Genomic DNA, 13,732 nt, shown 5'->3' with positions numbered 1-13,732 from the left:
ATTTCCTCCCAATTGATAAGTAGTAGCAAAGGTAAGGGAAAGGTAGAAGAAGACGTTTAAAAAGGATTTGGTTTTTACTCGACAAGTTTTCGGTAAATTAATTTCAAAGTCTCAAGAACATTTTTTTTTCAATAGGTAGGTATTTTATTTATAAAATTTTCAAAATTTCACCACCTAATTAGACTGATATGACAATCCGGAGAGAAAAAATTGAAAAGTAGACCATTCTGGCAATTCTGATCAAAAAGCAAAATTTTCTGATAATTTTGGTCAAAAAACAGAATTTCTTTAGCAATTTTGGCAAAACAAAAAACAATGTTTTTTGGCAAAAAAAAAAAATTCTTCAGCAATAATTTTTAGAAAAAAGTAGAACTTTTTGGCAATTGAAGACGTCATAACAAAAAGGGGTATATATGACACATATGTCCTTTTTGAGACGAATCCATATTGTTATTCTTCAGACCTTCCTCTGTCATATGAGACCACCCCCACTTCACAAAGTCGAAAAACCAGTGAGATATTTAAAATTTACTTTTTCAGAGATAATGGGTTACTCATGGTCGATTTTGTGTTGTCAACCATTATTTACCTGGTTTAAATCCAAAAATTTGCTTTAAAACATTTTTAAATCAATAAAAAAAAATGGCCAAAAAAACTTGGTCTTTTTTGTGTTTTTTTTTTACTCAACATATAGCGATCTCTTTTCAGAGATAATGGGTTACTCATGATCGATTTTGTGTTATCAACCATTATTTACCTGGTTTAAATCCAAAAATTTGCTCAAAAACATTTTTAAATCAAAAAAAAAAATTGGCCAATTTTTCGCTTCAAAAAGAACATAATAATTCGAAATGTTTGAGCGCTTACCGCTAACACACAGTTTCCTCCAGACTGATGGTGCATAGCATTTCATATAGTTAGATAGTGGAAAAATGAGATAAAATCGTCACCATGTTCAAATATGCACATTTCTAAACTTCACAAGCACTCAAACTTTCAAACAGTTTTTTCTCAAAATACAACTTTCACACGTATGTCCTTTTTGCTATGACGTCTTCAATTTTGGCAAAAAAGTAGATTTTTTGACGATTTTGGCTATAAATGGGCCTTTTTGCAACTTTGAAAAAAAAATAAAGATTTTTCGGCAAAAATCAGCAAAATTTAACTCACAAAAATAATTTATAACTTCTGAACAATTTTTCAAAAAGCATTTTCCTATAATTTTAGCTCAAAAACAGGCCCTCTGCTAGATTGTTGTCCAAAAAGTAGAATTTCTGAGCAAATTCGAGTAAAAAAAATGTTAAAATATTGATGAAAAATTAGCTTTTATTACAATTTTAACCACAAACAGGATTTTTTCGTAAATAAAAACTTTTTGAAAATTATACCAAGCAAAAAGGAAGCTTTTTTTTTAGCTATTTTGGCAAAACCATTCGATTCTTTGAAAATTCTGAAGCAGAGCTGTTGGGCAATTTCAGAATTTTCCTACAATTCAGACCAAAAAACAAGCCTTTCTTGACAATTATACCAAAAGAAAACCGTTTTTGACAATTTTGGCAAAAAGCAAAGCAAAATTTTCTGATAATTTTGGTCAAAAAACAGAGGATCTTCTAGCAATTTTGGCAAAAAAAATCCTTCAGAAATTTTAAGAAAAAAGTAGAACTTTTGGTAATTTTGACATGAAAATAGTTTTTTTTTTCACAATTGTAGCCAAAAACGGACCTTTTTGCAAATTTGGAAAAAAATAAAGAATTTTTCAACAATTTTCACAAAAAACCGGGTTTTTTTGGCAAAAACGTAGAATTTTATAACAATTTTGGCAAAAAAATCAGCCAAATTTGTGCCACAAAAAAAATAGAACTTCTGAAAGTAATTTTTCAAAAAACATTTATCTACAATTTCAGCCAAAAAAACAGACCTCTTTTGCAAATTTCGACTAAAAACTTGGCTTTTTCGGAAATAAAATAGAACGTTTTTGACATAGTAAAAAATGTGAAAACATTTCCAGTAGTTTTGACAAAACGCAGTCTTCTCTCATCACGATTTTTGTGAAAAACTTAGCTAGACTGTTGTCCAAAAATTGAAATGTCTGTGAAAATTCTAGTAAAAAAAATGTTGAAATTTAGATGAAAAATTAGCCTTTTATCACAATTTTAACCAAAAACAGTTTTTTTTCATAAATACGCGTAAATAACTTTTTGAAAATTATACTAAGTAAAAAGAAAGCAATTTTTAGCCATTTTAACAAAACCATTCGATTCTTTGAAAATTCTGAAGCAGAGCTTTTGGGCGATTTTAAATAAAATAAGCATTTTCCTCGATTTTCTTACAAATTCAGACTAAAAATCAGGCCTTTCTCGACAAGTACTTATGCAAAAAAAAAAAAACCGTTTTTGACAATTTTGGCAAAAGGCAGGCCTCTTTGCAAATTTTGACAAAACGTAGGATTCTTTCACAATTTCTGAAAAAAATCAGCTCAATTTTTTCAGAAATGTAAAATTTTTAAGCAAGTTTAGCAAAATGAGAATTCTTGAAAATTTTGGTAAAAAAATTACTTTTTGCCAATTTTAGCAAAAAGCGAGCATTTTTGACATTTTGGCTTAAAAAGTAGAATTTTAAGATAATAATGGCAAAAGAAATTAGGATCAAGTATTTTTTGTGATGGAAAATTATACACGATCAGATAATGATTGAAAAAAATACCAAAGGATGCATCGGAACACGAATTTTTGAGGCTAGCTCTTCAAATCTGCGGACACACTTTCGGGGGAGGGAGAGGGTGGTGGTTGTGGTGGTGTTTGGTAAAAAACTTGAAAAAAATCATAATTTTTGGTAGCGGAAAATTCACATTACACTATCTCGCAGGGATATTTAAGGAAGTCAATTGTAAAGAAGCTCAAAATTGAAATAATTTTTCAAAAATTTGATTTCGGCAATCTGCTTATTTTTCTCATTTGATTGATAACGTATTTTGATAACACGTCACTGCTTTTTCAAGAGAAAAATACAAAATAAATTAGTAGAACTTTTTCCAGACTTGTAAACATACACTTACAAACAAGAATGTACTAGGCATTTCAAAGCATAGCATTTTTTTCTCACAGCGAAGCTTTGATTTAAAGAAACAATTCGGTTTTTCGTCAACAAATCCCTCTTAATTTCCCCAGTCTTTACTTTTCTTGTCCACCAGTGAAAAATTATCGCTGTTAAGCTTTACAATTTCGGTAATGATAGGCACTTCTTTTCGCGACAACGTTTTTCAAGAACCAAGGTACAGCTCTGTCCTTCGATTTTAATCCTTCTCTCCCAAAAATCTTCATACTAAAAAAAATCGTCTACTCTCGCACACAGGTATACACATCACTTCAAGACAAAAAAAAAACTAATCAACCTATCCACAAAATCAAGGTCAAGTTAAGTTTGTTATACTGCATGATATCGAACCAAACAAAATCTCAAATGAGTCGAAAAAACCGCAAACTATAACCGCAAACAAGTTCTAATGAAATACACCGACTAACGTAATTGCTTGAAAATGGTACCGAATAAGAAAAAGAAAAAAAAATCGAAAAAACTATACCTTTATCCGCAGCACATTGCTCATATTGCATGTCAAACAGTACATGCATGTTGAAATGAAATAAATAGTATGAATTTCATAAAAGTCGTCTACGTACATTATGTCAATTTGAAGGGATAAAATGATCTTATTTCAAGTTACATAAACCATTCCAGGCTTCCTTTTTCCTGATGGTTAATTTCTTTATTTGCATTTCACCCTTTAAGCTACATTTACCATGTTGTTTAATTGCTGTTTTGTAACAATGAAAATACTCATTAATCGGCCTTATAGAGGTATTTATCTCGTAATTTTTTTCTCTTTGTTTATTGTTGATTTTATATAGTAAAACGCGGATCGCATTCGCATCGCATCAAGAAATCGCGCAATTTTGACGTGATGAACTTTACCCGTGTACGTACGTAATATGAAAAAAATACACGTCATTTATACGGTATGTGTGGTACACAACTACACATACGAGTATATATGGGAAAAGTTGAGAAAATTCTAAACGTTTGTTTATTTGCGAGTTTCTTTATGAAATTTCCAATATTGCCTTCTCGTCTGCAACGGGATAAGCGCGTCGGAGATGGATCTCGATTCGGAAAGATGTTACTTACGGTTTCCACACGAGACAGAGTAAGTATTTTTTGTTTTACGTCAAAAGGAAAGCCATTTCTTTTATTTCATCTACATCGTCGTCGACGAAATGTAAAGAAAAATATCGTTTATTTTTCCGATCGTTGGCAACAAGAAAATGATTTATTAAGAACGCTCGTTCATCGTATATATATACCTCTACCTCTCTCTCATCCTGCTTTTCTTTTTACTTGTTTTTCCTTTTTTTTTCTTCTTCTTTATTTTCAAGAACAGGAAACCTGTATCGTTCGATTTGATTTCTTTCCCTTCATCCTTTCAATAAGTTAAAGCGAATTTATTTCACGTGTAGGTTACTGGTACGAAATTAGCGATTATCAAAATGTTGCAAATAGATTTTACCTCATATTTTTTCAATAAGCGGTTTTGAAGGGTACAAGGGATTGGTAATATGATAAATCTTCGCAGACAAGATAAATATAAGGTGGAATAGAGAAAATACGTATTTTTTCGTTTCGACTTGTCGGATGTTTGTTTCGCTTTTTGAGCGAAATTTCGTGATTTTTCTGTACCCGAAATCTCTCTTTTGAGCAACTATTTTAAAATCCTTTTGTTCTTCTCTAAAACGTGTAGGTAATATGAATGTTTGGAAAAAAAATTTTCTGATCCTTCCCTCTGTGTTTCCTGTTTTTGCAGATGAATAAGCAATACCTACATTATCTCAAAAATTTTAAAACAAAAAGCAAAAAAATCTAAAATTGACAACCAAACGATCAGAATTTCTAAGATATTAATGAAGAAAAAAAAATGATACCAAAATTGAAGAAAAAATTTGAGGAAAAAAACTATGCTTTGTAGTTTGAAGCAAAAAACGAAACATTGAAAAAAAAGACGACTATACCTATTCCTCAAAATTGAGTTTTTGATTGCTCTGGTGGACAGATTTTGCCAGATTTACAATTCGATGGGGAATCTGTCATTTCTACATAACTGAGTTGAGACAATACAAGAGAAAATGAAAATATCGAAAAACAGATCAATGGGGACAAAAATCAATAACCTCATTTTTGTTTTGTTTGAAATTGAACACGCAAAAAGTACGAATAAATTCGAGTGAAACTAGAAAGACATTTTTGAAAAATAAAACATTGAGAAACTTGAAACGGGAAAGTTTCTACTTACTTCCGAATGATTTTTGAGGCAAAATCTCAAAATCCTCGATCGGTAGACGTGATCATCTCGTGTGTGAGCAAAATATTCATCAAAATTATTTATTCTTTCAAATCGCAAAATTGAGCATTTCTCAAAATTTTGATTCTTTAGAAAATCTTTCCAAGTCATTAATTTTGTAACCAAAAGACAACACAATGGGTCGTTCGCATTTTTTTGGTTTTTGAAAAAAAGACGAGTTCCCAATGGTGGTCAAAAGAACACAAATGAATGTTCCGAAAATTTTAGACACTCAACTCTGGAATAAAAATACTATGACATTGATTGAAATTTTGAAAAATATTCATTTTTTGATACTTTTTAAATCACTTTTTCCCAATAATGTGGGTTAAAAATGAATAGAAACTACCCACCAGTCCACAGAAAAGTAAAAATAACCGAAAAATGACAAAAAAAACTGCATTCAGTGGTTCCAAAAACAGGTGTAGGATTTTTCCGAATATAGCAATTTTCAATAAATGCTATTTTTTGGAGCTTTTTCACATTTTTTCATATTTTTTTTCGCTTTCAGCAAAGGAATAATCAAAATCAAGCTGAAGACCCCGAAATTTCATCAATACACATTAAGTATTTAAAAATTGAAATTTTCAACTCCAGAAAGTTCTCAACAAAATCAATAAATCAAAATACAGAATGTTTGCAAAAGCTTTTCAAAATTTTTGCAGAATTTTGAGCGAAGTGTTTCTCCAAGTTTAGCCCATTTCTCCCTTTAAACATACACTTCTAAGATTTGAGAGCATTTTTCGGAATTTTCCTTTTTCCTGGCCTCAAAAAATGGAGTCCAAAGATTTCATAATATTTTTTAGAATCCAGATGCTGTCATCTCATGTCTAGAAACAATATTCACCAAGGTACCCATTTAGAAAAATTGTTAGTTCAATGTTATTATTGGTCCTCTAAACTCAGCTTTTAACAGATTTTTCAATGCTATTCGGATTTTTTATACTTCCAATAATCGATTTAGAAAAATTCCATTAAAAAAATTCAGTAATTTTGAGCTTAACACAAAATGAACTTATTCCACGTTTCAATTTAACTACCACGTGAGATAAAAGTCACCGAAAATTCGGGGAAAAAATTGATTAAGCCATTTTCAAATTAATCTAATGATGAAGAAATTCAAATCGACTAGTTCAGCCTTAGCTTAAAATTGCCAGAGGAAAGTTGAAATCATTTAAACAGCGTCGAAGTTATAATGAAGTGGACTTAATTAATTACATTGAGGCGAGTACCTATACCTACCTATATTCAAAAATAAAATGAAATTTTTATTACCTTTGTACGTAGAATTTATTATCATCATTTTATTTCGTGCGGTATTTTTTTTTGTTTACGTCTGAAATTACACTTAAAATCATTATACTTTTTTTTTTTTAGTTCAACTAAAATTGTTTTGTAGAAATTCAACACTTTTTTTTTTTTTGAGAAACGTTAGATTTTTCGAGCGCTCTTAATTCCAGAAAAAAGGTTTTGGAATTCAGAAATGTCTTAATTAGTCTACCATTATTGGAAAATTCGTGAAAATGCATAAAGTTGGAAAGAGAATTTGATCGATTTCTCGAGTTCAGAAAACAAAAAATTACCTACTTACTCATTTTTACAACTTTTTTAAAAAGAAATTTGAATTTCTTGAACAAGCATATTTTCATTAAAATCAACTTCAAAGCGGAAAAAATTAAACAGAAAAAAAAGGAAAAGAGAAAATTACTGTTCTGAGAGAGTTTTGAAAATCCGAAAAACAAAAGCAAGATTTTTAAAATTTTTACGATTTCTTTAGTTTTAAATCCTCCTCTTCGCGTTTGCAAACAATTCCTCAAGATGAAATCACCCTTTTCCTTCAAATTCTAACTGGGTCATTCCATGCCAAATCAGCGGATTTTTGCACGAGAGGTCTTCGATTTTTTTCAAAATCAGATCATTTGTAGAGGTCATCAAACGATGACGAATGACGCAAACCGGACATTTTTTCGATTTTTTTTGACGGAGCTGTGGCGCTTCAAAGTTCTCCAAAATGGCCGAAAATGGAAAATTTCAGTTGCAAATTGCTCCGGTTGTACGTGGTATAGAATTTTGAACTTTTTTTCAAATTGTAGTACTTTGAAAGGGTAATCGACGAGTGATGTCAAAATCAGTGTTGCCACTTTCAAAAACCTAAAAAAATCGATTTTAAAACTTATAATTTAAATATAACCACGATCTCGGCGAGTAAAAATTCTGAAAAAATTCTCAGTTTTAGTCCCTTTTATGTAGAATAACATAATTATCAAAAAATTAGACTGGCATCTTTTTTCATTTTCGAGAAAAAAAAATTACAAGTTTTACAATTGCTGCAAAAGTACCATCCGAAACCTAAAAAATAATTTTTGCATTTTTGAAATATTTTACCAATGTGTAGACGATAATGTGAAAAAAATCCCCCTCCCCCCAATTTGACGACAAATTGACGAAAAATGCATTAATTTCACTCTTGAAATAAAAATTTATAGCACGAAAAATGTCAATTCGTTGACAATGAATTTTTCAAACGAAGAATTCGAGACTTTTGAGTCAAATGGAGGACTTTTCAGGATCTTTTTTGATCTTTAGCATCATCTTTGTCAAATCTCTATTAAAACACCCTGTTTTTGAATCAAAACTGAAAAAGAAAAAAAAATACATAATTTTTCATTTTCATCATTTCAAAGGATTTCACTCCTGGCAAAACACATAATTCATGCAAATGTCAAATTTTTTTACCCAGTTACGTTTTTGTTTCATTTTCGTTAAATTTTTCGATTTTAGTTGTTTACCACTGCTTCCTACATGTTTAATAGACAACAATTCTTCAAGAAGTCTGAAAAACAATTCACCATTAAGAAATTCGAGTCAAGATAAATTTCTCAAAATATTCACCCTCACTCGAATCAACTCTAAATCGAAAATTTTCATTTCCAGTAATTCTTTTCTCCACTTCGCCATCAAAACAACCCAAAAACCACACTCCCTCATCTCAAAAAAGGTCACCTAAACCATCCACAACTCGTTTCAATCCCCTTGCACCGAGTCTTTTTCGCGATAACCTCGCTATAAATATACGATTTTCACTCAGCATCTCGCGAAGCTCTGCTCGGCAATCATTCCGTCCGATTAGATTATTTTTTTACACCTTGCCCTACTAGAAGATAACACCGAAGAAGAAATTTCATTATCAGCGCATTCCTAAGGTAAGGTGGCAAGGCGTTAAATGAATAATTAACCGGATTCGCTGCTCGCTGGTCCCCGAACGATGTAAAAGTTGAGTTATAATCATACTCATGGGATAAAAAGTGTAGGTTGTTTATCGCGTCGACGATGTCGGTCTCTCTAGCAGCGTTTCGTGTGCTTTACGTACAATTTTCAACACGATATATACCTGGCTGAATTATTAGCTACAAAACGTGCAAAAAAAAAATCATCATCGTTTCGTTTAATTCGTTAAAAATACACCGAAATGCGATTGCGATGCGATTTTCAACGATACGAATGAGGTGAAAACCGCAAACAGTCGATTATATGAACAAATTTCAAGGTATTCTCTCTTTATAAATTACTCATTCATTTTTTCCCCCGTTGAGCGAAAAAAAATGTCACAATTTTATCGACTAGCTGTAATCTCGCCTCGTCGATATGCTCGCAGACTAGACACCGCGCGCATAAATAAATGATCGAGTTATTATATCATTTGCAATTTACATGAGTATATAAGGTCGATTAAATCTAGATTATGAAACGTTCAGTTTAGTTCGCGACGACCGACGACCATCTGTACTCTGCAGGTTTGCAAAACAGGCGCGAAATTCTTAGAAACATGCTGCGTAAACATATCACAACACGATACAAATCGACAACGTGCGATTGATATTGCAAAGCTCAGCATCATCGTCGTCGTCGTATAGTTGTTGAAAATCGGCAAAACTATACACAACTCGTACTTACGTTCCAAGTAATTCCTTCAGTTCGTATTTCTGTTCGATGGGAACCTTATCCAAATCCTTCTTGCTCTTCCTTCCCGATTCCTTTTTTCCGAATAGCGGCATTTTCAGGTCGTATGGGTGAAAACTGCTTATTTATTTACGATGAGACACGTTTCGTACGTACAAACAATTCACTTGCATCGGATACTCCGAAACGAATTGAAAAAAATTTTACCAGGTTTTGAAACAAAACACCGATCGAAATAGGTATTACAAGGTTGAGAAAAAAATTACTCTCCGCGAGCTGATAACATTCGGGAATTTATCAAAAACCACCGCACCAGTCGACAAAAAAATTAAATAAAATCAACGTAAATTTAAAAACATACAGCAACTCGAGAATAACGCCGAACGCGACATCAACACCTTATGCAACCTCGACAAATACTAAACTCGAACTCGCCGCCACCAGAACCTCCGCGAACGTGAAACGCTAACGCAGAACCGCACCGACCGCGACCGTAAAGTACGCAACTTGCACGCACACTCACACTCGTACACAATACACATACCTCCCGCGGTAAAACGAACGCGGAATACCGAATATGAAAATAATACACGACTTTATTATGTAATTCACACTCGGCAGAAGGAAAATTTAATGTACTTACACTTTTGCTTGGTGCTTGCTCGCTGGTCATTTGACGATGCGCGTTCGCGCCTTGCACCCGCATACTTATGCTATATTCTCGTACGTACAGTACAAGTCGCACAACAACCCTTATTTTATGGGTTAATTTCTCATATACGTACGAGGCACTTCGTTGATTCCTCCACCTCTCCTCATACTCCTCCACAGTTTACTTTTCATCCCAGTACGAACGATAAGGAAAAATTAAACGAGGGTACAATCGATGATGTAATATGGAAAACCTTCGATAAAAGTCGACGTGCTCTGAGACCATAACCAATGTCAATACTCCTATATTATGCCTACATATACGCTGTCGAAAGACTATGGGCCATTCTAATCGAATGATTGTTTGATGTTACTCGATGTAATTTGATCTTTTCGTCCATCACCGGGTGCCTCGTCTTGAACATTTTGTGAAGGGGCGAAAAAAAAGAGAACGTACCTCGAATTCTGACGCTTTAAATTGAAAACTTCCTTTAAATATTTTTAGGTCCCAGTCTCGACGAAAAGTGTAGTTATAAGGTCTCAAAAGTACGATTATCTTCAAAAAAATAATGAACAAACTCAAATTGTTCTTTTCTTTCAAACATCAGATAATATATCGTAGATATTTTAGGATTGAACTTCTATCAAAAAACACCAAATGTATCATTCCGCAGGTAATGGGCCCATTTGGTCGATATTGAGTTATGGGTGGGGGGGGGGTGAAGTAGACCTCCGGAGCAATCATATGAGCTGGATAGAAGCCCAAAAAGTGCAAAAAAAACTCCAAAAAAATCCAAAATTGAAAATTTGAAAAGTTCAACTTTTGAGAAAATCGCTTTCAAAGTTTTTTTTCTGAAAAAAGCTGAAATTTCGTGTAATCCCAAAACCTTCACACCTAAAATTGAAGATTATTGTTTCTGATGTCAAATATTACTACCCACCTGCAATAGCGATTTTTTTACTCAATCTTTTCATGTTTAAGTTTATGAACATTTTAAGCCTGAAAAACAATGATTTAATTAATTAAAATTTTGCATAAAAATTCATTACTCTGTTCAAAAGCAGAAAAAAATGATTAAATTACATTTTCTGTCAAAATTCAACTTGTAAAAATAAAAATCTTTAAAAAATTTTCAAAAATTTCTTCCGCAGGCGATTCAAACCCACATCTCCGGATCCATATATCATCGCAAATGCCACGCGGCTACCGCTGCAGCTAGCAAAATCGTGTTTTTGAGAGGTAGGTATACATGTTGCCATTGGCGACTAGGTGCAGTATAATTCGGAGGATATTTTTTTGGAAGAGAATTTACCACGAAAAAAACAAAATCGACCAAATGGACCCTTCTTAGAAAAACTTTAGTGCCGTTTTTCTCCGCTTGGGGCGCACCTGCGGCCTTGATACTTTAACACGCGATAGTCGGATATGTTCTCTATAGTTCTACATCAAAATCCATCAAAACCTTGATTATCAATTCTCTCGACTTTTTCTCTAAAAACACGATTATCTCGATAAATAGAAGCGATCAAATGGGCCCATTACCTACGGAATGACACAAATTGGGGGAAAAAAATTGGAAAATGTTTCCTTAGCTGGAGTCAGTTCTCAAAAGAAAAAAAATATGAGAGACTTTTCTGAAGTGAACAAGTTTTCAAATAGGCAACGGATTTGTATGTACTTGAAAACTAAAAATGCCAGGTGGTGAGGTGGCAGATGGTTTTTTTCTACAATTGATCCAAAATCGTATTTCCTCCTCTAGTCTTTGAACCGACCTCACCCCACATCCCCCCTCCCACCAAAAAAACAAAAAATATCACAATACAGGCGTAGGCAAAAGTCAGCTAGCAAAGCAAAAATTGAAAAATAAAATTTACACCTATCAAAAAGTTTCAGTTTTTCGTCAAAAAAATAAAAATCAAAAACTAAGCACCATGAGAAAAAAACGAATAGAAATTTAATCCTCTACAATTTTGATCATGTGCAATTTTTTCGTAGGACGCTTCATTTCGCCTTCAGATCGATTTTTATGAAACTCGTTTGCAAATTTTTTCAAAGTTCATTTTACAAAGTTTTGGTTTTTTTGACAAAAATCAAAAATCAAGCACCCTACAAAAAAATTAATGACATTAGGTCGATTGGAAATTTAATTCTCTACAATTTCGGTCTCGGTGTAATTTTTTTGTAGGACGACGCTTCGTTTCGTCTCCAGGAGCAGTAAACTGACGCATTTGCGATTTTCGAGGATGCAAGCTAACTTTTGCCCACCCCTGTATTATCGACATTTTGTTTTGGAATTCTTTTCTCGAAATTCTTCTCCTTTTTTCCATTTTCCTTGCTGAACTTGAAGAAAACTTTACATTCTGCTTTTCCAATTTTTACACTCCTACCATTTCCTCGTCTTATCTAAATGAATTTTCACGCATAGTATCGGCAGAAATTTATCATTCATTTTTTCTGCGAAAGTTAGAAGTGAAGTGAGTATCAAAAAAAGAGAATGATATGGCATTAAAAGAATGAATTTTAGATTTCCAATGAGAGAACTAAGACTACATACTAAGTAAGAAGGTAAAGTCTTCCCAGTTTATGAAAATAAAATGCAAAAAAAAGTGTTTTTTAGGCTTTTTGGTAAATTATCTCAAATTTTGGCAAATTTCAGCAGTAAAATTTTCTTTAAAAAGTATTTTTTTAAAAAAACTGTTTACCAATGTAATTATCGAAACATTATCGAAAATGGTAAAAAAAATAATAATTTCTTTCTGAGAATCTGTAATGAGGAGAAATTTTTACTTGAGCTATTTACAACTTTTTTCACAACAATTTTTCAAAAAAGACAATTGCAGGGCTCGAACTCAATTTTTCCTAAAAAAAAAAAAAAAAAAGTACATAACTTCAATAACCAAAAAAGCTCAAAAAAGTGACAAAACGCAAAAAAAAACATTTTAATGTGGAAAAAATCACCAAATTTTTACAATTTATTTTGGCAAAATAAAACGGGACTGACAATTCTAACAAAAGGAATGATTTTCTGACAATTTCCGGCAAAAAAGCGAGACTTTTGTACAATAGTTTTAAAAAAGTAAAACTTCAGAAGTTTTTGCAAAAAAGCAAGCATTTTTAGAAATTTTGTTAAAAAATTACGATTTTTTACAATTTTTGGCAAGAAAACACGAAGCGATGTGACAATTCCAGCAAACAGCAGGACTTTTTGAGAATTATTTGCAAAACAGTGATAATTTCTGGGAATTTCTGACGAATACCTAAGCAAGGCTTGTGGATAATTTTTGAATTTGAAAAGCAGAAATTGACAATTTTAGGGAATTGTGGCCAAAAAAATTACATTTTTTTGCAATTTTTTTTTTCGAGAAACGAGATTTTGTTATTTATTACAATTTTAAACAAATTTAGGTACCTAATACAAGCGAGACAAAACAAATAACAAACTCAACAGAGCTGAGCAATCACACATAGAAAAAGTTGAGAAAATTTGTAGCATTTGAGACCGAAAGTAGGCTGAGTTTATTTTATTGAAGTAATCATAAAATAAAGAAAATCATTGATCAAAATCTTCTCTTTCAGTAAAAATTGTTTCAATTTTTTTTCATAATTCAAGTTCGAATAAAAAAACAAAAAAGCTTTACATTTTTTTTAAAATTTATTTTGAACGTTTCAAAAATTAAAACACCTATTCTCAATTCCAACGAGTGTAATAAGTGAATCGGTGGGAACAGAAA

At 32.2% G+C, this 13,732-nt stretch overlaps 1 protein-coding gene across 4 annotated transcripts in view; it reads right to left on the bottom strand.

Moving 5' to 3' along the window:
- The window catches only part of CaMKI (Calcium/calmodulin-dependent protein kinase I), a 481,648-nt gene extending 471,787 nt beyond the window's left edge, over nucleotides 1-9,861 (bottom strand). For 2 of the 4 annotated variants that reach the window (XM_065361814.1, XM_065361816.1), the window contains exon 1: nucleotides 9,344-9,861. In XM_065361814.1, coding sequence (XP_065217886.1) covers nucleotides 9,344-9,444 — 101 coding nt within the window. In that variant the 5' untranslated portion in view covers nucleotides 9,445-9,861. The remainder of the gene's footprint in view (nucleotides 1-9,343) is intronic. The other 2 variants (XM_065361817.1, XM_065361818.1) reach the window with 2 other exon arrangements.
- Nucleotides 9,862-13,732: the final 3,871 nt, after the last annotated feature.

This window comes from Planococcus citri, chromosome 4, assembly GCF_950023065.1.
Source record: "Planococcus citri chromosome 4, ihPlaCitr1.1, whole genome shotgun sequence".
Classification (NCBI taxonomy): Eukaryota; Metazoa; Arthropoda; class Insecta; order Hemiptera; family Pseudococcidae; genus Planococcus; species Planococcus citri.
Note: the sequence above shows the minus strand (reverse complement) of the source record. Positions and strands in the feature narration are given on the sequence as shown.